We start from the raw sequence: 24,209 nt of genomic DNA, 5'->3' as shown, positions 1-24,209 counted from the left end.
GCTATTTCTATATACTTTATTAAGACTATGCTGAGCTGCTGAGATCTGCACATTTTACATTTGGTTCAGGTCATAGATAAATACATAGATAAAATATGACTGTAAAACGCCCTGGAGAAAGCTGAATACAACACAACAAAAATGGTTCTATAAAGGAAAAGACAGCTTTTAATTTAAATCGAACAGGATGAAATAACTCATTTTCATATGAGTATTTTGTTTATTTATTTATTTATTTATTTATTGCTAATAGCTTTCTCTTTTTTCATAAGAAGAGTTTGAAACTAAATAATTGTAGGCTCTTATATATCTTTCTTTGTAAAAACGATAAATCAATTAAAGGCTCTAAAACGTTGTCATAATCTTACCCACCCGTCTCAGTTACATTTAAAAATACCTTCACGGTTTTTTTTTTGGTTTTTTTTTTTTTTAAATTATGTAATTTTATCACCTCATTGTTCAAAGTTTAATTAAATTAAATTATACGCAAGACGATGTGAAGCCTTTGTGTGTTCTTAATTCTGCGTTTTGTATACAGTCAGTGAATCCACCTAAGGATAGATGACTCAAGTACTTAAGACATAAGTAAGCTGAACCTAGTCCAGTAATAAAATAAAATGTGACTCTGAAAGACTCCGTTTTCCTTTGAATTTATAAAAAAAGAGGTTTTATTTATATTTAAATTTTAATGATTTAATTAAATGTATTATTATTATCCATTTTTGTTTTATTTCATTGGTTTTTATTGAGCTTGTTTATTTTTTTAAATTATTTTTTATGTTTCCATAAATGTATCCTGTATCCTTTTATTTTGATAGCAACTGTGGAAGTCTTTGTTTTATGATGAATTATGTCAGAAAACCTGCGAACAGAACTTTTTATTATGTTGTACTAATGTACTATTATTAAATTCATCACTTCAGTAACGAATTTTATACACCGAGGAGTCTTAGAGTTAATTTCGCGATGAATTAATCGAGTGTTATTGACAAATGGAGGCTTTTACTTTGTAGAATCTGTTCCGTTCAAGTTTGACAGTGAAGGGGGCGTGTTGTTAGCTGTTAGCCTGCGTGCTAACCGTGAGAGCTAAAGTTGACTTTCACTTTCTGAAGCTGGGATTCTTTCAGCGGGATGAACCGGGCTTCCAGGAAAACGAAACTGGACGCTGTCACCGCTGACGCTAACTCATTTTAGTTCGTAGATGTCGTTATGTAACTCTTTTTGGTGGCGATATTGACAACTTTTAGCGCAAAGTTTCGCCCCGCTTGACGTCCAAAACACGCAGGTATCTTTAGCGGCTAGCACCCTGCTAGCATGGACGGCGGCGGAAGCATGCAGAGTATTGACGAGAGGGGTGTCGAGAAATTAATGGATGACTACTTGAAATCGATCGGTTTGCATCGGAAGAAGATAGCCAAAGACGGGTCCTGTTTGTTTCGGGCTGTCGCCGAGCAGGTAAAACGGGAAAACTACAGAAAATGCTAACGTTAAGTAAGTTTTTAGCTTAGCACAGGTGAGAAGCTGGGCTTGGTCTGTTTGGTGTGCAGCTGCGATGTCCTAATGTTAGCCGAACAAAAGTTATGCCCACAAACTCTGGTTTCAGCGTAGACTCAGACCTACATCTACAAATGAATAAACTTTAAATGATGAAAAAAAATTTAATTGTGGCTTTTTTAAATCGTACTTCCGGCTTGTTTACCCAAAAGTGTCTCTGCTAGGCTTCTGACTGCAAAGGTCAGCTGTTTACAACTTCTTAACGAATTGTAAATGTAATATTTCCACAATATATGTGAGAATATTGATATTAAGTATGTCTGTTTGTGTTTATTGTTGACCTTTGACCCCTCCTGTGTAGGTGCTGCATTGCCAAAGCCTTCATACTAAAGTCAGGGCGAAGTGTGTGGAGTTTCTGAAGCAGAACAGAGACACCTATGAGGCGGTATGTACAGTGTCACCAAAATAAAACAACATCATGGGAGAGCAAAGTGGTTTTACTTTTCGAACTAGAAAGTAGATTTGTGGTAAAAAAAAATAGCTGCCAGGGAGTATTTTTTATTTACTGAATTAGAATTCATAGAAAGGAGGAGAAATTTGTGTTAAAAAGAAACTGAAACCATATTGTGTGGTTTGAAAAGTAACTAAAGGGAAATAATAAACAGGTTTATTGGTTTAAGCAAATTTGTCAACCCAGTAGTCATCGGGAGGCTTTGGTGTTGATGTTCATTGACACTGGGATGTCCATGTGTCGTGAGATATTTTATTTTTATTGTAATATCTTTTGTGAACTTCTTAAATCTGTTCACACGATGATGATAAAAAACGACTACAACGAACACTGAAACTAGTCAAACTAAACTGAAACATGCAAATGCCCTGGAAACTGAAGTGAAAGTTAAAGGGTAAAACTTCAATAACTGCACTCATACCTATGAAAAGACATCAAAAAACACATAATTTAGAGTCAGTGTATCATATAGGTTGGACACTGTGTATATTTTTGTACATTACGGACAATTTCAGTTCTTTATCTGTACAGATACCCATGTATACACTTACCGGCTGCTTTATTTGGTAGTACAGGGTTGGATGCCCTTTTGCTGTCAGACCTGCTTTAATACTTTGTGGCACAGATTCAACAAGGAGCAGGAAACATTCTTCAGAGATTTTGGTTCATGTTGATGTGATGGCATCATGCTGATTTCCTGCTCAACCGCATCACAAAGGTGCTCTACTGGATTGAGATCTGTGGAGGAAAAGTGTTGAGAAAATATTCTGAACCCACTATCTAAATGTTGCAGCAGAAATCAAGACTCGCATTAGATCAGGTGATATTTCTCCAGTCCTCTGTTGACCGTTTTTGGCGAGCCTGTGTTAATTGTAGCCTCAGTTTCCTGCTCTTAGCTGACAGGAGTGTGTGCTCGGTATGGTTTCATGTGTTCTGCATACAGAGATGCTCTTCTGCATGCCTTGGTATTAAGGGTGTCATTTGAGTTGCTGTCGCCTTCCTATCAACATGAAGCAGGCTGTCCATGACATCGTCAAGGCATTTTTACCAAGAGACCTGCGCTCACTGGATATTTTCCGTTTTTGTTTTTGTTTTTTTCGGACCTTGAAACCACAGAGATGGTTGTGCTGAAAAATCCCAGCAGATCAGCAGCTTCTAAAATACTCAGACCAACAACCATGTGCGTTCAAAGTCACTTGAATCCACTTTCCTCCCAATCCCTGGGCTCAGACTGAACTTCAGCAGGTCATCTTGACCAGTGTACTTGCCTGAATGCACTGAGCTGCTGTCATGTGACCGGCTGACAGGTGTACCTAATGAAGTGGCCAGTGAGTATAAATTCAGCTGGTGACCCGTTCGTACTGATTACACACAGCATTCAAACAAAGGTGATTGTTAAACATTATATATATACTTCAACGAGGCGGCTCGGTTTTGTCCCACCCGTGTGTTAATTAATCCTGGGAGGTGTAAACATCCCCTCTATGAGCTCTGAGGCTTCGAACTAATAAATTACATGAATAATAAATGTAGATGTAACAGGTGCTTACACCATGTCTGCTCAGCACTGAGAATTTGAACTTATATTTAGAAGTAATTTTCACTAAGCATGTGCTTGCATTCTCCATCTGTAACCTGTTATTGTAACTGAGAGGTTGTTTTAATGTATCTCAGTTTAGTTAATGTTTTTTTCACTATTCAGAGACGTTCAGTTGTAATTTATCTTCACGATGGTGTGGCTGGTGGTTGTCGGGGACTTCACAATAAATCAAAACAAATGTGTCCCGAGTCTCAATAAGCAGATGTACCGAAGCCTCCCGACACTGTTTGTTTTGACAAATATGACGACGCTGAGCAAAGTTAATAGTTCTGGTATTTTTAGGGTTTGCGTTTCCTCTTAAAGAGCCGGACCGAGCTGTTATTCAATTGCAGTCGAGTTAATCATAAGTCTGTAAAGTAAGACAAGTAAAAACATGAGAGAATTTAAATTTTTTTTCTTTTTGTTTGTTTAGTTTAGCTTTATTCTCTTTAGTGACGTCACCCTGTGGCCTAACATTGAGAAAAGAAGCTGCTTTTGCCTCTCACACAAGCCGCAACTTCTCTATTTATAGCAGAAAACGTGTGAAAGCTCGAGCTTTCGGTCTTGTTTTAATGCATGAGCTGCACGTAATCATGATCCTGCTCGTTTCGTCGATAAATAATATAAATTACCATGTTTTATTTTTTTTAAATGTCTTGTTTTTGTTTTCAACAGCTGAGAACTGAAAGTTAGTGAGTTCACACCAAATGTGAGACAGAAAAGGCTCAAACGTTTCCTGTCTGAGCAGATTTTTGGCTGTTTTTGGACCCTCAAACTGCTGTCGAGGAGTCGATTTACTCTTCTGTGAATCACAGATCACGGTTGAGTGACTCTGCGGGTTTTCACTCCCTGAGTGACACATGAGAGGAAATGAAAGCAAAAGCTGCTGCTGGTGTTGTTTTTAAGTGGTGATAAACTCGCTCTGCTGCAGGGCTTTACTACATTTCCCAGGGTGCCCTTTGGGCAGCTGGCAGAGCAGGAGCTGTGAGCTGCTGTCAGAATGGGGCATAGAGGTGGATCAACAGCATTAAAGCTCCACCTGTCATGTTGCTGCCTTCACTTCCTGGAGGAGTGGAAATGTTTTAGGTCGCATTTCAAAAAACTTTTAAATAATTTCTTGTGTGTGTTTGTTTGTTTTTCACTTGCTTACTTCTTAAATATCTTGATGGAGGGAGTACAGTCTGATAGATTTTTTTTTTTTCTAAATTCATTTTTAACCTCCTAAGACCTGAACTCTTCCACAGCATGCATTTTTAATTTCTCTTTGATATTTGGGCACATTGGGGCCCGATGAATGTAAAAACAAAGAATTACCAGATTTTTTTCTTTTTACCAAATTTTTGTTTCTAAGAAAAATTAGATCCACATATGAGGATATTCATTTAAAGGACAGTGGCAGTATAATGTCCTCGTAAGTGGATATCAGGTCCTTGTAGAGCAAAATTGAGTATTTTGGTCTAAATAACCCAAAATGTGATGTCCACATACGTGGACGCCAGGTCCTAGGAGGTTAAAAATATCTTTCGACAGCATGTCATTGGCTAAACGTCTAAATTTAGTTACCTCTGACTGCGGTGTTTTAGGTTTTGTGTGGCCTGGTCGGCTGTAAACATGTTTATTTCTGCTGCAGAGTTAAACATGGTAACACTGGAGTCTGTGGGGACAGACTCGCGTATCCTTTAGAGGAAGTGGCGGTTTTATTTTGGCTTTGTTTTCAGCCTCACACATCATGTTTTTGTTTTTTTGGGAGAACTGAGGAAGAAAATTGCCTAAAAAAGTCACTGCTGTTTTTGTTTTGCAGTTTATTGAAGGTGACTTTGAGGATTACCTGTGCAAGCTTCAGGATCCACAGGTAAAAACACCACACGCTCTTATTGTTCTCACATGCTGGGTCATTTTAATATGAAAGCTCATAAAGTTTCTCTGTTTTCCAGCAATGGGTGGGAGAGGTGGAGATCAACGCGCTGGCCGCCATGTACAAGTGAGTGAGATCAGAGGTCTCTGAACAGAGAGCTGCACTTTAACTCGACAGAAAGCCTAGTGGGAGTTCCCACAGTGTTTGAGCTTTATTCACTGTGGATAATAAAGCTTTACGCTCACTGGCCACTTCATTAAGTATACCTATTTAAATGCTCGTTAACACAAATGTCTAATCAGCCAATCACATGAAAGCAGCTCTGTTTATGTGTGGAGAAATGGTGAAGACGACCTGCTGAAGTTCAGTCTGAGCATCAGAATGAGGAAGAACAGTGATTTCAGTGACTTTGAGCGTAGCGTGGTTGTTCGTCTGAGTAGTTCAGAGACTGCTGATCTGCTGGGATTTTCCCCGACAACCATCTCTGTGGTTTACAGAGAATAATTCAAAACTGACAGATTATGCAGAGAACGCCTTGTTTATGTCAGATTTAAGAGCAGAATGCTGATAGGAAGGCAACAGTAACCCAAATAAGCACTCATATTCCAACCAAGGTATGCAGAAGAGCATCTCTGAATGCACAACACATTAAACCATGAAGCAGCAGAGGCCCACACTGGGTGTCACTCCTCCCAGCTCCCAGTACTGGTTTCTTGAACCAGTTTATTATACTCACTGGCCTCCACAGTCACCAGACATCCAACAGAGGACCTTTAGGACGTGGTAGAAGCAGAGATTTACACTAACTGTGTGATGCTGTTGTGTCACTGAAACCACAGGAATGTTTCCAGCAGCCTTTTAAACCTCTGCCACGAAGAATTAAGGCAAACAGGTCCAGTCTGGCACTAACAAGGTGTATCTAATATAGTGGCCAGTGCAAATGTGATACTTGGATATTTTATTCACATAGTAACAATAATCACTCGTTTATGAGACATTTATGTTTTGTTTTGTTACTAAAAGCTAAAATCACCTCTGTCAGCATCCAGGTTTCAAACTAGTCTTTTTGAGTGTGTGCTGCTCAGTTCTTCCTCCAGTTTCATTGGTGCAGGTTTTGAGCAGAGGACCAATGCCGTGTGAGGTGTTTTTGATAATATGGCAGTGCAGTTTCTAGGCGCCGATAACGATGTGTGCAATGATCCTAGTGACACTGTACTGCCACCGCTCAGATGATTTTGATGAAAATGGTCGTAACTCGTTGTCTGTGGCTGTAAAGAGGCGCCACATTTACTTTAGAAGGTTTTGAAGCTAAACTTGATGAAAATCTTCTGCCCCCATGACCTGGACGCAAATGAGCAGAAGAGAATAGATGGATTATGTTTGGGTTTTTACCCCTTAGCTGTAAAAGACTGATGGGGTATTGTTGTCACGACAAGTCTTGGACGAGTTTGGATCTTGGTGACCTCAAGGTCAAAGGTCAAGTTTTCTGAAAATAACTGAAGAAGGAAGTCACCAAAGATTTTCCCTTTGAGGCAGCGCTGCCAGCTGTTTTGGGAAACTGCACGTAATGAGACAAATAACGTTTCTTTTTATTTAGTTTAAAGATGTGCATTTAAGTTTTCTAAGACACCCAGACCTTCACCTTTTGTTTGGACGCACAGTCTGAGACGTTCACGGAGTTTGACGATGATCTGCTTGTGAAATGTGTGTGAACGAGGCTCGGGGGTCTTAACAGGTCGGCAACGACCATCAGTCTGTCGACACGGCAACACTTAAACCCTGAGTTAGGCTTTAAAGGGCATCTCAGTCAGATATGAAGCAGCATCCCGAGGTGGCGGTGAAATCATCCCAGGTGTGACAGCTTTGGCTCTCTGGGTCCAAACGTGCGGAAGCTCGTCCTCATTTATAGTTGGAGGAATCTGCGTTCCTGCCCCCGAGTTTAGCATCAGATGGTGAAAACGATGAGTCACCAAAGCTTCGTCATCTCATTTCATCCTCTCCTCTCTCTCTCTTCGTCTCTTTTGATCTCTTCCTGCAGGAGGGATTTTCTGATCTTCCAGGAGCCCGGCAAGCCAGCCGTCAACATCACAGGCAACAACTTCAAGGACAAGGTGAGGTGGACGCGTTCGGCCGAGCGTTTAGTTAGAGACACGATTTGCATTTCCTGTCGGAGGAAAACTTTCAGAAAATACACCAAGCTGTCAGGCGGAAGCTTTGAGACGCTAACGGCGATTTTTCAAACGACACAGCTTGTTATTTTGTCTTTACCGGACATTTTAAAGCAGGAAAAAAAGATCGGTTCATCCCCGAAGCCTTTCAGGCTCTTCTCGCTTCAGTTTCCACTCTTTTATTTACTGAAGCCGAACCGTTTGTTTGCCTCTACAGGTGCAGCTGTGCTTCCTGAACGGGAATCACTATGACAGCGTTTATCCCATCAGCCGGATCAAGAACACCGCACTCTGCCAGTGTGAGTGTCTGTGATTTCATTTGTTTGTAAAACAAGGAGAGCGGAAAAGAGTTTAACTGATCCTGCAGATCCTCTCAGGGAGGGTAATCATCACTGAAGAGAAGTCTCAGTGAATTCATAACAAACAGATGAGAACATCAATCAAAATGTGGGCACTCGGCAGAGAAAATGAGAGAACAGAGACCACATTATAAACCAAACACCACATAGTCAGTGTAAGGCTGCGGCACTCCGAGGAAACCCTTTCAGCTCAAGTCTTCATAACACTTCTTAGTCAGTGTGCAAGAGGAGCAGCGTGAGTCATTAACCACGCTGCTCAAACTGGTTTTGTCTTAACTCTGCTAAAGGTGAACAATCACAGGAGAGCCTGCAGAGCCTCTGATTCATGCTGCTGTGTGTCCAGCGTTTAACACTGATGTCTCTGTTTGACATCTCTAACAGTAGCTGTCGTCTAATTACTGCCCGTTAATTTGATGTAACGTAAGCTTGTAGTGTTTCCTGTAGTGTAAGTTTCTGAAGTCCAGCGACCCGACTAAACTGACACTTTGCAGCATAAACACAGAAGTTAAACTCAGTCTGTGAGCAGCTCGCAGGTGTCTGCTGACTCAGAACGTTTTCTGTACTACAAACTAGATTCACTTCACTCACCCTGTCACAGACACACATTCATGCAGCACTATCTAACATTACAACACAGTCAAAACGTGGGGGTTCAGGATACTTGGACCAAAGGAACAGACTGATCTTTCGATCTTCTGGTTGGTAGATGCTTTACTGCCTGAGCCCTCGTATCACTTTCCCCCTTAAATCTTCACCTCGGGATCGTCTATCAAACGTATTTGTTACCTCTGATGTGAAGGTCAAGTTTTTCATGTAGCGTTCTGTCTGTGAACACGATATCTCTAAAAGTGGTGAAACCTTGTAGGGGTGTAGAGTGGGGTCGTGGCCCACATCCACCCAGCGTGTCTCACTGAGTACCAGCTCAAACATAGTTCAACATGGCAGCCCGAAACTCCCCTGACGTCATTTGTGTGCGACAGAAACACAACACAGCAATGGAGGACGTCAGGGTGATGGTACGCCTGCTGCTAAAACCCACCTTGTTGCTGGACCACGATGTTGTGGTGCAGCCGTCTTCCTCATCGTCGGGTTTCAAAAATTCTTGTGAAGGCGTTACGCTCGTGACTCACGTGGTGTTTTCACTTCTTGGCCAATCAGTGACATTCTGTCTTTTGACGTCACATTTTCGGAGTGAAACCCTGGCTGAGTAGGTACCGGATAATACCAGCTAATCGCCACATGGGCCGAGCAGCAGGTATACCTGCACCCCGATGCCCTCCATTGTTGTGTTTGTGTCGCGTACAAAGAGCTTGTGGGGCTTCGGGCTGCCTTGCTGTAACTGCTTCGCCTACATTGAGGTTTCGCTCAGTTGTAATAGAAAACGACTGAAACAAAGTAGAGTGAAGCCAAGTAGATGCCAGTGGAAAAGAGACTACAGGCTATTCTTCATACAGGCCCACAGCAGGGGTCTGATGCTTTGTTAAAAAGGTGGCAGTCAAAGTCGAGGCTCGCCCAACATGACAGTCTTGTATTATTATGTGATTGTTCATCATAATCAATCCATCCACTTAAATGCAGCCTGCAAAGACAGTAAGTCAGTGATTACAGTTTAATGAAACTGGATGAGCCCACAGAGCGTGGGTTACCCATTCACTCACTTTTTTTTTTTTCTTGGTTCAAATATTGAATTTCTGTCTCGCCTCTTATCAAAAGTTAGACTTCAGGCTATAATTAGACCTCCTGTGATTCACACGAACACGGCAGCAAACCCCAGAAAAACCCTCATCCCGAGTCTCTGTGTGATTCTCCTGCAGCCGTCCTGTACGAGCTGCTGTACGAAGGCGTGTTTAAGGTGGACCGCAGCTATTTGGGTTCCTGTCAGCGGATCGGCCGACCCGCCGACCTCCTGAGCGACGACTGCATGCCCGCCTGCCCCAGCAGCGACGACTCCGACCTGGATGTAGACGAGGCGCTGTGGTAGGAAACTGGCATCAAGCAGCGGTTTATTCACCTGCATGATAACTTTTACTGTGAAGGGAAATGAGTCAAAATCCAGCACCTTGTGCCTGATTTTTAGTAAACGAGCACTCACACTTCATTTTTATTTACTGGCAGTGAATTCACAGGCTGCTGGTTTTGTTTACTTCCTCATCGTTATTGATTTACTTTTGTATACTAAAAACTGATTACCTACTTATTTGGACATATTGACACTTTGTTTCCTTTGTAAGTGTTCTCAGCTCCTTTTATCAAACACAGTAAAACTTTAAGGCTTTAATAATCTCATGATGTCTGTTTTTGTGGCTCAGGGTGGAAAATGGAACCAGCCCTACCTCCACAAAGCACAACCAAAGCTACAGGGTAACATTCATAAAACACATGTTTTATAACAACCACACAGGGTAGTACTGTCACTGAAGTGTGTGTGTGTGTAACAGGGCCGTGGGCGTGGGCTGCCTCAGAGGGTGAGGCGATCTTTGAACCCGACATTGCTCAGAAATGTGGAGTACGATGTCTGGCACAAGTCCAAGAGAGGTGACACACACACACACACACACACACACACACACACACACACACACACACACACACACACACACACACAGAAAAACAAAGCATGCGTCTAAAAGTAGTCAGATCCCAGGGCGATGTCCAAAGAAACGACCTGCTTCACTATCAGTTTGTCGTGTGTAAGTTCACGCGAGGTCAACGTTACGATGAAACATGTTTGTTGAACATTTTCACAGGATAAAAATAACTAGAGCAACACGAGTTTAAAAACTAAGTAAAATTTAAATACACATTCTTGTGTTTACACATGTGCGTGGGCTGGAGGGATGTGTGGTATGCAGCACATTAAAGATGTGAGTGGTGTAAGCAGCAGTCTGATGGTCACGTATGGGTCAAGAACACTTTCATAAGTTATAAGAACGTCCGGCTGCTTGGACGGGTGACTGAAGACGAGCAGACCAGAACACTGCTTAAAAGTAAAGGCTGGTTTGCATCGGTTATAACCGGCCATGTTGGTGGTACTATTTCCTACAGTGGTCTGACAAAAGCAAATGCGAGGATCGTTTAGTTGGGAATTTGGCTGAGCTGAGAGCAAACCGATGTGAGCAGAGAGAGGAGACACTGGTTCCTGTGGTGTTGCAGGCACGCCACTGTTAGAAATATGCTGGGAGTGCATGATGTGTATCTGTGCTGGTGCATCACACCTGAGTGAGTGCTGGTAATGTGTGGTAAGCTCCCACTGAAACCACAGGAAGTGCTTCAGGTTTCTCAGGTGTTACTGTGGTGCTGGATAAATGCTGGGAAACCCTGTCAGCTGCAGAGGTCACAATCACATTACGTATAAATATAGACTCAAAGGAGACAGTTTTATATTCATTAAACTAACTCAGACTTCAAATAGCAGCGCAGACTCACTGTTGAGATTTGTCGTCTTGGGCTTGGTTTTCTTTCGGGGCTGCTTCAAACTGCCCGCTGATCGTCAGACTGTAATGTTCAATGTGGACGCTTTACAGAGTTGAACGTTTGGGACAACTTGCAGTTATGGACTTTGTATTGAACTCTCTGCACACCAATGGGATTCTGTTGGGATGTTCCCAAGGCTATGAACCTGCTGTGAAGCGCCAGTTATGCTGACACGGTTTATCAAAGCTGTCATTCACGGCTTTGATCCTCTACTGACTTTTGGATGGCGTCCTTCGTACATCAGTGATTATATAATATAAACTAAACTCCTTCACATGTCGAACATGTAAAATTAGTCAGACTCGCCTGATCTTAACTACAGCTGTTAACGCTGACTGCATCACTTCACTGGGCAGATTTGAGGCTTTTATTTTTTCAAACCATTTTGTAATCTTTTTTTCAAACACGAATAAACAGATCTGACCAATCAGAGCGCTGCATTTGGCAACAAGTCCGGGTCAGCCGGCTCTCTGAAATTATTTCTTTGCCAACAAGAGTTCATATTCCTCACGGCACGTCGGGGCTCGATGTCAACTACATTTTTACCTCTTGGCCGTAACTGATCAGGTCATAACCCCAGTGGACCTGCAGGTGAGGTGGACACCTGAGTTTGTGACTGCAATAATGCGAGAACGAGGCATGAATCCTGATGAGGTCAGAGGGCAGAAGTGTTGAGGCTGTGTACAATTTTAACATCTACTAAGAGAATGACTGGTACTGGCTCTGAGCGCCGTCCCGGCTTGTCGATGAGGCGGGACGTCTGTGCCCAGCCTGATCGTTAAAGCGGAGGACCACTGCTCCACTTAGCTGGACACAGCTGTTGGTGGCAGGCAGCAGCAGCTGGATGTGATAACCTGTGTTTAAATATGCAAAACAGTGGCAGCGTAGCAGGTGGTGCAGAAGCTGAAAGTGTGACAATCAGCCCTGTTTTTGGATTTTGTAGGAAGATTGAAAACAGACGTCAGGCTGGGGATAAAAGATCTGAAGGGGAACTCTGAACACTTTTTGGACTCAAAGTGATCAGAAAATCATTTTTAACAAAAGTTAAAAGTGAATGTTTCACATTTTATTTTATTTTTTTCTTTTAGCCCAACAGAAGCTGGATTACTGCATCGCTGCTGGGATGCAGTTCACTGTAGGAGACCGCTGCCAGGTGTGTGTGTGTGTGTGTGTGTGTGTGTGTGTGTGTGTGTGTGTGTGTGTGTGTGTGTGTGTGTGTGTGTGATCCTCCTCGAGTGCATGTTTCACGCTGTTTGTGCGTCACCTGCAGGTTCGTCTCGAGGGAACCAATCGGCTCTACAGCGCCGTCATCAAGGAGGTGCCGGCCAATAACCAGCCAGTGACCGTTTACATAGAAGATCTGGGCAGGAAGTAGGTCGCACTAACAGCACGCACACACGCTCAGTGTCGTGGAGGTTGCACAGACGTGACAAATCTTGTTATGTGTGTTTTAAGGCAGGTGGTGCCTTTGTGGAGTGTCCGCCCTCCCAGTGATGACAGCGGGTGGAGCAAGGTGGGCAACCGTGACAAGAGGCTCAGCAACGGGCACGGAGGAGGTGAACACGTGCGCGCACACGTATGTTACAGGTTTATTGCATGAGTGCAGTCTGTGGAAACTCTCTTTCTCCTTCAGAGTGGGAGGAGCGGGGGAGAGGCCGAGGAAGGGGGAAGTCCGTCGGGCCATCGTCGTCCTCTGGTTCTCAGGCAGCGGCGCCGGGCTCAGGGGGCCGCACGCTGAAGCAGCACTCCTGGCCCCCGCAGGCCAATGTAGAGGAGCAGGGCGGGGCCAAAACCAGCAGGTGTGTCATCTCTGTTTGTATACATCAGTGCTGGATCACACAATGACACGATCACTGAACCCCTCCTTCATAATCTTCCTCTATGGTTTATATAAAGCATAAATATCATTTTGAGCTCGATTATTAGTTTATTTATTTTGTAGTTCTTTTCATTTTACGCTGCTGTTGTTGCTCTTTGGATTAAATAAAGTTCTTCTGCATTTCTGTGTCTTTCTACAGGAAGTCTGTGGGTGCGGCGGAGGTGGCGTTCGGCCTGACAGAGGAGCAGCGATTGGCCAAAGAGGAGGAGGAGAGGAACGTGGCGTTGGTGGAGATCCAGCTCAGAGACGAGCACAGCTTCCCCGCACTGGGCGTGAGTTCACATGAGGCTGATTTCATGATAGGTGCAGATAAACCTGAACGTCCTGCTGAGGCTGGGTCGGCCGGTTTGAACCCTTTTAGAAAGGCAGCGAGCTGATGTTTAAACATCTGGGGCCAGATTCACTGACTATTCCCAGACAGCGCAGAGAGGTGTTCAGTTTTACGGCTGAACGCAGACGTTTTAATATCGAGAACAAAAAGATGAGACATGAGACTTTTTTCTTTCTTTGTTTTAATTACATTAAATAGTAGAGTTAGCAGAAAAACTGTGTGTTGCAAATATTCTCCTCCACACTTTTATTTTTCTCCTGTTTTTTTTCCCGTTTTTCTTTTCTTCACTGCTTCTGCTCCTCCTGTCAGCTCTGGCTTTGCTGTGTTACACATGTGAACAATATTAAAAACACCAACAAGAGGAGCCTACAGAGAAAAGCAGACCCAGACATGCACATGAAACGGGGTCAGTGCCTCTCACGTGATCGTGTCACTGTGCTCTCTTTGTAAATACCAGCAGCGTCTTGTTTTTGTTTGCGCTGATGCAGCGTGTTGCTAAACATGGCCGCTGGTGGTTACTGAAAACTTCAACAGGAGCAGAACAAATCAAAGTCTCCTACAGAAGCAAGCAAGAGGTGGAAACTCATCTGTAAGCTGGAGAAACAGAAGCCGACATGGATTCTGACCTGTCGAGGAGCCTGCAGGCGCCGTGTCGTAGTTTACTGAGAGTTTTATGTTTATTTTCTACCTCGCTCACCTCTGACTGCCAGACAGGAGTGTTACTCACATTTACAGACACTATTTTCACTGCTTCGTTTCCTCTCCTTCATTTTCCTCAGTGTTGTGTTTCTATGTCGAAGTATTGATGTGGACTCGGGGAATAGTGCATTGATGGGATACAGAGAAAACACACAGCAAGTGGCCCATATGGTAAAAATGTTTAATGAGCTCCAGGCTCGCTGTTAGGACATGTAAAAGTCTGAAAATGTTCCTCAGAGGCTGATACACGACGCTCCGGGAAGGATGAGAGTTTGGATTTAATTCATCATGCTCACGCTGTTTCTTGTTCAGCAGATGTTTTTTAGTTTTTAATGTTTCTAATGTTTGTTTTTCTCCCCTCAGTCTCAGCCGGGGACGCAGGGAGAGGGAGGGAAGAGGAAAGGAGAGAAGAAGCGATCTCAGAGGAACAAGACGGTGAGTTCAGACCACAAACGGACACAAACAGGGAGACATGTTATGATGCAGAAACGCTCTCAGGGCCATTTCCTCTGGTCCGAATCAGCTGATGAGTTTGTAAACTTGCAGCTTTTCCCTCGCAGTTTCGTTTGTTTGCACACAGCGAAGTCCAAGCGGACCAGAATGCATCACTACAAACTACGTGAGAGCATTTCAGTCTGCTCATTGGCCTGATGCGTCTGGTGTGGAAGCAACTAAAGTAAATACAGGAAGAAGATGCTGTGTGAGAAAATGGAGAATTGATTCATTTCCCAGCTAGTTGGTATCCCGCACAGACCGCTGCACATCTGTAGGACCTTCCAGCAGAGAATACAAAAGAACACAAGCTTACGGGGCGTGCTGTAGCTCAAGCTTATAGTAGTTGGTTTGGATCGCGTTCACACCATAAACGAACCGCTGTGTTCGTTGTGAACTGTACTTTGGAGGTTGTGTTCTCTGTACAGTGTTCACATCTGCACAGCCTCGTCAAAAGGGGAAAACTAACCAGAGTTTGATTTAAACAGACTAAACACCCTAACATTAATCACCAGCACAAAAAGGCACCGCATGATATGTGACATTGTTCACATTCAGCTGTGAATGATTTCGCCTGCTCAGTTAGTGCGTACATGACTGTTAATGGGAGCAGCCGGTGAACATTCCTGTCTTCATTTAGGAGGTTTAATGCAACGATCTGCATTTAAAGTTAAAAGCATCCTGGTGCCGAGGCTCAGTGATACACTGATGCTAACTTTATTTGTAAAGCACCTTTCACACAGACGACTGACAGAAGAAAAAGGGATGAAACAAAATAATCAGCAGTGACACGAAACTCAAATTAAAAACACAAAACATCAAAGAAATTAAATTAAAATGGAAAGGCCTGCAAGTAGAATTAGAGTACATGAAATTAAATTGAGAACAATTAGAAAATGAGATGAAATGCTAATAAAGAAAATCAAATTAAAAAGCCTATCAGGAAGCTTTGTAGGAAAATTACATTGCTGAATAAAAACTAAAATACTTAGAAACTAACAACAATAAAACAGAAGATGAATACAAAACATAAGTTAAAATAAATTAAAATAACTAATCGCACGCTGTCAGCTCGTGAGGCGTTTGCCGTCCTCTGAAAACTACGTACGTCACAGCATTCAGGAGCTTGTAGGACAAACGTTCTTTGAGACTGTCCTTCCCTCACATCACTGTGGACCAGTTTTGACCTGATGTCTTTACAACGTTGCTTCCAGTCATTGAGGTTTACAGATGGTAATTTATGCAAAGCTCTTAAGTTTTCACCACAGCCCTCCATGGACTTCATGGTTGCTTCGTTTTTTTAGCCATTCGGTTGTAATTTGGCTTGGACCATCGTCCTGTTGCATGACAGTGTTTGTGTGTCAGACAGCTGACGGGGGCCTACATTTACACAGAACACTTTTGTATAAAGATGGCTTCATGTATGACTCAATGACTGGTGCCCAAATCATCATCGCTCCACCACCGCGCTGACTTTGTTCAGATGTAACATAAGCTGTGCTGCCATGCTCTTTAAGAGAGACGGCAATCGTTCCAACGAGAAACGATGTGAGAGCGAGACCATGAGGTGATTTTTAAATCGGTAAAAAACCTCTGAAAATGAGAAAAAGCCTATGAGTGCACGAGTTCTAGTTTGCTTCGTACCTGGGACTTCAGTAAGGAAGCTCTATGAAGAATGTGGTCACTCCATATATGATCTATCAAATCTGAAGTTTCCACCTGACCCCAGAAGCTGAGCAGCTGTTTTTTTTCTGTGCATTTGGTCGTTGAAATGTTACCTGAGACCTTCAGGGACCGTCTGGAATTTAAAACCTGGAGTCTGATCGCTGCTGCTCTGTCCTTTTACAGAAGAGCCCCGTTGAAGATGTCAGAGCTCCGTCTCCTTCTGCCCTGGACAAACCCACACCCTCCACCCCACCTCTTACAGCAACCTCTACAACCACTACACCTGACACCATGACCAGCCCCGCCCTTCCTGCTGCTAAACCTTCTGACTCCACCCCCTCGGGGCTGAATTTTGTCAAGGCCTTGATGCCAAATGCGAGCCCCTCTGTCAGCCTGCCACTCACTTCTGTAGCTCCGGCTGCTAAAACAAACACACCTTCCTACGCCTCAGCCACTGCTGCGCCGGGCTCTCCTCCTCCTCCTGCTGCTCCTCCTGCTGCTAAACCTTCTCCAAAAGGCGAAGCACCGCTGCCTCCCTCTGTCCCATCATCTGCCTTCTCCTACAGCACCCCCGTTCTCCCCGCAGCTTCACCCACCTCCTCCTCATCCTCTAAACTCCCCCCTGCATCTGTTCATCTTCCTAAGCCAACCACCTCTCCTCCTCCTTCCTCCTCAGTTCCTCCTCCCACTTTCATCACTCCCATTGCTTCCCCACCCACAGCTGCACCAGGCTTCCCCGCCGCCCGCTCCTCTCCACCTATCACTTCTCTCCTCCGCTCTCAGACTCCACCCTCCTCCTCCTCCTTAATTCATCCTTCAGCTGAAGTCCGGGAGGCTCCACCTGCTCCACCTCCAACCACAAGTAAGAAATCTGTTCAGTTTCAGGCTCGTGTCACAGTTTAGAGTGCAGGCTGTCCACAGAAGTAAATACACAGATATCCCCAGACTGACACAGAGTAGCAGACTTTCAGTTTAAACCAGTAAAAACTATTTTTAAGTTTATTTTGGGGGTTAAAATCCTTTTGAATCAGATGCGCCTTTCAAAATAAGAGCTTTGTTTATTACCATTCCAGCATTTTTGGGGTTGCTCAGGTGGTTCAGGCTCTGGGTGTTTAGTAGTAAACAATTTAAATGATGGCTATAGCCAGTGGGGCTAGGCTTTTTGGGGCTAGTACCCAGCTAACAGTGAAAGTGGCCACACCCCTTATAATTCTCAACTGTAAGCCTTTATAAAACTCCAGCAGGTGACGTATGAAAGAAGAAAATAGAGGTAGAGTTGTTCTGAAGGGTGAAATGATCCAAAGGATTTTTGTACTGTGCTGTAACAGGTTTATTTCTGTTGTTGGGAAATTGAAGATTGTTTTTCAGTTTTCAGCGAGATTTTAATAAACATAAAGTGAAAATCAGTAACGTGATTAACAGACAACAAATATATTTGAAGTTTAATTGAAAGATATTTGTTCTCACCCCTTAGTTTGTGCTTAATTTTGACTGTTTTGTATTTTTTTTAGGCAGATAATTGGTAAATGTATCAGCAGCTGGCACGTCAGTAATTTACTTTGGTCTTCATGTCTTCTCTCTTTCTTTCAGATTCTTTACCAAATACTGGAGGCCCTCTGATGGCATCTCAGGCTTTCCAAAGTGAAATTCCTCCACCTGAGGTCCAGACCCAGGTCTCTGTGCCCTCAGCTGAGGAACAAGCAGAGTCTTCTTTACCCCAAATCCAGACTGAAAGTCAGGCTTCTCTACCACAAATCATGGGCCCACCCATGATGCTGAGCGAGCCCCAGGATCAGCCGCAGTCTGGCACAGAGGCGCCTGTCCTGCCTCAGACTGACCTCCAGCCCCACATTCAGACCTCTTATCCCACTCCTGTGGCTTCCTACCCCCAGGCCTCCCTTCCCCACCCCCCCGCCCAGGCTCCTCACCCTTCCCAGGTCCCACATCCCTCCCTTTCTCTCTCTGCCTCCACCATTGTTCCCCAGACCCAAACCGAAGCCCCACCACAACAGCACCAGTCTGCACCTGAGTCTCAAGCTCCACCTGCCTCCGAGAAGCTATCCCCACCTCACCCCCCTCATACTGCTCCTCCTCAGCCCCTCCCCGGACCCGTCCCCCTGCAGCAGATGTCCCAGCTCTACCAGGACCTCCTTTATCCCGGATTCCCCCAGGGAGAGAGAGGCGAGATAGCTGCGACTCCAAACCTTTCTTCCAACAAGTCCGGGGACGACCTGCCCACAGGTGAGCCACACCAAAGAGTCCTAAGATGATAAATAACCACGTCAACTGTCGCCATAGAAAACTGAACAATCAGATCAGCCATCAGAGCCATGCCTGTGTCGTGCTCTGAGACTCACAGCTCTATATTCAAAGACGGTGCTGACTGTCAAAGTAAAACGAAATAATGAAAAAAATTAGGCATGACAGAAGTGTTTCAGCAGATTTGAAAACATGAGAAAATATCCACATGCTTTAGTTTAATCAGCACTGGATGTCCTACACGGACTCCCTCAGCGGGAAACACCTGTCCTTCCACAAAAACTGCTTTTGACCCATTTAGGCAAAGAAAATACTCACAGATGTGCACGAAGGCCACCATACAGGCAGGGTCAGACATAAAGAACATGCTGGTGCTTCCCTGTGAGACGAAGCAGCTGAAATAGACTAGAGATGAGTTTTGTATGTTAATGGTCAGTGTTTTCATGGAGCAAAAGTAGAGGCTGCGATGTGTCAGCGCAGTGAGCAACACCATGAAAGAGATATCTGATCAGGATTTTGTATCCTTGTGTTTTTTGTTTTTCTCCTCAGACGTCAACATCTTGAGGTTTTTCTTTAACTTGGGCGTTAAGGTAAGACGTAAGCCTGGACCAACAGACACACAAACGCACACCCACAAGACACAGACCAGGTTTGGAGAAGAGGATTGAGAGTTGTGTTAAAGTAAAAGCCCATCATCTCACATTTCCTGTTAACAAGTTGATTCATCGTGTGCTGTATTTTGGGAACATTTGGAATAAAAACAAAAAAATACAACCACGTAAACAATGACTTCTGATGCAGCATGCCCAGTTGCCTAGCAACAGGTATTGTTTACACAGATTTTAATGTGGTAAATTATGTAAAAATAATGCCAAGCACTACAAGATGTACTTTAATTTTGTTAAAATAAAAGTTATTTTTGATGCACTTTTAAGTAAAATAACGAGGGGCTGATGCTGAGTCCTGCCTCTGCTCTCTTCCTCTACAGGCCTACTCCATGCCCATATACCCACCATACCTGTACCTCGTCCCCCTGCAGCAGGCCCATGCCATGCAGCCCAAGCCATCTTCCCGTTCCCCGTCCCCACAGTGCCTTCCCTCTAACACCCCCAGCAACACCCCCACCAACCCGCAGGAGGGCTATCCGCCTCACCAGTACCCTCCCACTGTAGCACCGGTGCCCTCTCAATATGACAACCAGGCTGCGCTCGATGAGCCCCCCGGTCCGGCTGAACCCTCCTTCAACCAGGCCAGGTACCCCATCACCCAGCCACAACCCCCCAGGATGCCATGGCAACAGATGCCTGCACGAAACCCAAGCTACTCAGTTGGGTATCTTTCCCCACCTCCACCGTACTCGGGTCCCTCGCCTTCATCTCAGGGTTACCACCCAAATCAGGGCGCGGGGGTCCCGGTGTACCCCACAGCCATGGGTCCGTACAGCCCCTCCTCTCTGGCATATCAAACTGCATCCACCCACCAGGAGCTCCAGGTGAGCCAGGGGGCGATGCAGCAGCACCAGCTTCAGGCAATCAACGGGGACACGATGCCTGGCCACGGGAACATCCACATCTCCAGTCCTCTGGAGAGCGCCGCTGCGTCTAACATTCCCACTACCAACAGTAACCGATCAGTGATGGTCCCATCCAATTATAGTAAGCAGGAATTCTGGGAGATGAAGTCCTTACATTTCAAAGTGTTATGGCTTTCTTTTAACTGTCAGGTGGAAAATTTTTTAATTCATTTTGTTTTCCTGATAGGCTTCAAGAGAGATCCGGGGGAGAGTTTGCCACGAGCAGTGCTCCTGGTGGATCCGCCACTTAACGACATGCCCATAGTACGTATATTTCTGAGCAACTTGATAACCTAATCAAATTAACTTCGGGTTTTGATTTTGAAACTAATATCTAATAAGTAGTTAGAAGTGGCTTTTATCTTTAAAAGATCACTGAAAGGCATCCTTCAATTTCCTGTAAGCAGGTGTTGGCTTTTATTATGGAAATCTGACAGTTTCCATAATGTGTCACATTTCTGAACTCCCTGGTAGCTTTTCATAACAAAGTGATTTGTTTTAAAAGTTGTTACGTCAAATAATCTTGATGAGATCTTAAGAAATTGAGATCCCATCAATTGAGATCCCCCCCCCCCACTAAAACCCATCCTTTAACATCCTGTTAACTAACTGGCTCTTAGTATGTAAATCTGAGTGTTTAAAGAAACCAGTTAAATTTCTCTACCCTGTGGCTTTTATTAGAGAAAGTCTGACATTCCAGAGCGTCCTGGTAGCTTTTTATTACTAGGTGTTTTATTTTGAAAGTCATGCTGCATCATATCCTCTTGTAACAGGACCTCCTTCTGTCTCGCTCTCAGGTTGCTCTGCTTTCTGATCCGCACTTTAAGGACATCTCCATGGGAGCTATGAAAGGCAGCAGCAGCAGCCCCGGCTCTCCGTCGCAATACCGTCCCCGGAAACCAGTCCATGCCACCAACGTGTATGAACAGAGCCAGAGGGGCAGCTACATGAAGCCTGTCACCATGACGGACAATCATTCTGTGGGCTGCAGCACGGAGGATGACTGGGAGGAGGTGGAGGGGTTTAAAACGATGGTGCCAAACTACAGAGGGCAGAGGAGGCCCTACAGAGGAAGAGGAGGGAGAGGAGGCAGAGGAAGGGGTGGCTACGATCCAACCAGGGACGTGTACAGGAGTAGACAGGAAAGAGATATGGGGGTAGGGTATAACTATATTCAGCCTAACCCTGCCCACATGGGATGGGCTCGCGAGAAACGGTATTAGCTCTGAGCCAATGAGAGAAGAGGACACAGGTGGTGATTTTTTCTTTCTTTCTTTCTTTTGCTTTTTTCTGGAGATCTGATTGGTGTAGACCGGCAGCCATGGAAATGCAGTGTGGACCCGAGTCGGAAAATCTAAAACTCCATTTGTGTTTTGCTGCCTCTAAATCAACAAGCTTATTGCTTTGTATCAAAACATAAACACTATCCTCCTCTTTTCTTTTAAGTGCATTAGCATAGCATGTTAGCACTATTTCTTATCACTCAGACGAATGGATTCAATGAATGTCGAGCTCAAAGTTTGTTTACGAGGATTGTGAATGATTTAAAAAAGTTACCCACTGTGTTGACATGATGAATGTATGGGTTTCTTTACTGGTTGTGTTTGAGATTTTGGGAAATATGTTTATTAGCTTTCTTGCCTGAGAGGAAACGCTTTCATGTCTGTGGCAGTTTAGCTTAGCTTAGCATAAAGCAACGGAAAATCAGCGAAGACTTTGTTTTTTTTAATGTAGCAAAATGCTACTCAATCTAATGACACTGGCATAGAACAATACTCATTTCATAAAGATATATAGTAAAAAAGGCATAAATTACCATTGCTATATAAATACATTTTAGTAACTCTCTTAAAACCATACTCTCCCCTCTATTTCTATTATCACAGTTTAATGCTAGCAGCGGGAAATCAGTTATGACTGTAAAGTATAATTTTCTATGATCTATAAAAAAAAAAACTTTCATAAAACCATACTCTCACTTGTACATATAGTTATTTAGCACAGCTTAGCAAAGCTTGTTAGCTAGCTTAGCAAAAAAAACTTGAGGTATAAAGTAGCATTTTCCTATTTCCTATATAAATCAATCTTTTAGTAACTCTCTTAAAACCATATGTTTTTTTTAAAAAAAAAAAATCTTTCCACTCCTATTTTTTACATCATGCTAGTTAGTTGAGCACAAAGCAGTGGGAAAAGCCATGACTGTCGGGAGAAAGTTAGCATTTTTGTATATAGATAACATCTAATAAGTTAAACCAAATTTTTTCCCACTTTAGTTTTTACACACAGCTAGCTAGCTTAGCACAGGTGAGCCCGCCAATCCCCAGATTCAGTTTTTGCATACAGTAACAAGCTTTAAATGGGCGTGCTCGCCTAGCTGTTTGTGCCCATGTCTCTATGCTAAGGTAAGCACAGACACAAAGCGCTCTGTCTGCTCCTCTCTCTAAAATTATTTACAGAAGTCTTCCTCTGATGAGTCAAAGATAAATTTGTCGTGTTTGTTTTTTATGTTGTTAATACTGGGAGCTCAGTGGATCAGTGCGGGGGGAGCAAAAAGCCAAGGGGAGCGGGCTGGAAAGGAGTGTAAGAACTGCTGCTGCTGTTAGCGCCCATCAGGCTGTTGGTCACTGTGAGTTGTGCTTGGACATTTTTCTTTCAGGTCCGTCTGCTGGTTTCTGGTCGTCTAACCTCAGATCCAGTGCCTTATGTTTGCTGAGTTTACTTCTCTGTGCTCGGAGAAACACTGCTGTATAGAACAATAACGTGCTGTTTGGATTTGATTTTCTGTGTGGTTAAATAAATAAACCTTTGGCTCAGATGCTGCCTCTGGAGCTGTTGGTTGATTTTTGGGTGAATAAAATTTCAGAATCTTTTAGCATATTATTAGCATATCGTAGTAACTATTGCAATGCACAACAAACTTCAGTGAAGTGCCGTGAAGAACTGATTCAGGTCATCAAACTTTATTATTAGACAAAGATAACATGAGTAAGTACAATGTGCAGTTTTTAAATGATGCAATGAAATCTCTGATTAACTACCTTGTTTTGAAAAGCTTAGCTCAATGTCACTTTTGGGCAGGCTCAACTTGAGAACAAGGGAACGTAGGAGTTTCATACTAAAAATCTCAGTGACCATAACCTCAATGCCAAGTTTTCTGAAATTCTTGTGACAGTGATAAGTCAAGGAGGAAGTCACCGCAAACATTACCATTTCCTTTTCTCTGTCTGCCACAAGGCTAACTCAGAGGCCTGCTTTGAATCCACCCTGAGGCCACTGACTGCATGCCGTCACAATAAACGCTGAAATAACCCCACACATTGTTTAATCTCTACTCTGGAGACCTCAACATGCCAATAACAGGTCACAGTTACAGCGCCACCCAGTGGAAGCAGGATGATATGTATCATAACATCATCCGGTTAACATGAAACAAACATGACGGTCTCTGCACACCATGTGCAGTAACAGGCATACACTAGTTGTTTATTTATAGCTGCCCTTTCTCCGTGACTAAAACGTGATGTGTTTAGGGAACGTCCGTAAATTGCAACTATCAAAAAAACAAAAAACTTATTGGTGAGGCCCTCCACAACAGTCCCAGCTTCTCATGTGGCCCCTTTGTAGAATTGATTGATCACCTCTGATCTAAAGGGTGTAGAGTTCATGAAAATGCTTTTAAACCATATTTCAGCTCCTAGGTGTCTGCAGTTAGCACTGCTGCCTCACACCAACAAGGCTCAAATCCTGGGGTGTGTCTGGGTACTCTGGTTTGGTTAACTAGTGAATCTAAATTGCGTGTGGGTGTCTAGCACAGTCTGAATAGTTGTCACTCTGTTCCTCTCCTCACCCCCAAATGGTCACAGCAGATGGC

General features: G+C 43.8%; 1 protein-coding gene across 1 annotated transcript; it reads left to right on the top strand.

The window, feature by feature from the left end:
* Positions 1–1,049: 1,049 nt before the first annotated feature.
* otud4 (OTU deubiquitinase 4) lies at positions 1,050–22,906 on the top strand. The gene is made up of 21 exons (XM_085392530.1): positions 1,050–1,455; positions 1,856–1,939; positions 5,386–5,436; positions 5,519–5,565; positions 7,478–7,550; positions 7,825–7,906; positions 9,781–9,943; positions 10,276–10,327; positions 10,405–10,501; positions 12,529–12,593; positions 12,711–12,811; positions 12,896–12,996; positions 13,074–13,239; positions 13,459–13,591; positions 14,713–14,784; positions 16,690–17,368; positions 18,097–18,747; positions 19,315–19,355; positions 19,754–20,420; positions 20,526–20,602; positions 21,136–22,906. The coding sequence occupies exons 1-21, from the start codon at positions 1,315–1,317 to the stop codon at positions 21,559–21,561; spliced, it is 3,969 nt and encodes a 1,322-aa protein (XP_085248656.1). The 5' UTR covers positions 1,050–1,314; the 3' UTR covers positions 21,562–22,906.
* Positions 22,907–24,209: the final 1,303 nt, after the last annotated feature.

The sequence above is a fragment of the Rhamphochromis longiceps genome, linkage group LG3, assembly GCF_057381845.1.
Source record: "Rhamphochromis longiceps isolate RC_006_pf linkage group LG3, R_longiceps_female_GT1.1, whole genome shotgun sequence".
Classification (NCBI taxonomy): Eukaryota; Metazoa; Chordata; class Actinopteri; order Cichliformes; family Cichlidae; genus Rhamphochromis; species Rhamphochromis longiceps.
Note: the sequence above shows the minus strand (reverse complement) of the source record. Positions and strands in the feature narration are given on the sequence as shown.

Excerpts from the sequence above, each read along its gene's own strand:
- otud4 (XM_085392530.1), top strand. The coding sequence starts at position 1,315 with ATGGACGGCGGCGGAAGCATGCAGAGTATTGACGAGAGGGGTGTCGAG. Across the intron at positions 10,328-10,404 it reads AGCACAACCAAAGCTACAGG|GGCCGTGGGCGTGGGCTGCC; the intron begins GTAACATTCATA and ends TGTGTGTAACAG. Across the intron at positions 13,592-14,712 it reads ACAGCTTCCCCGCACTGGGC|TCTCAGCCGGGGACGCAGGG; the intron begins GTGAGTTCACAT and ends TTCTCCCCTCAG.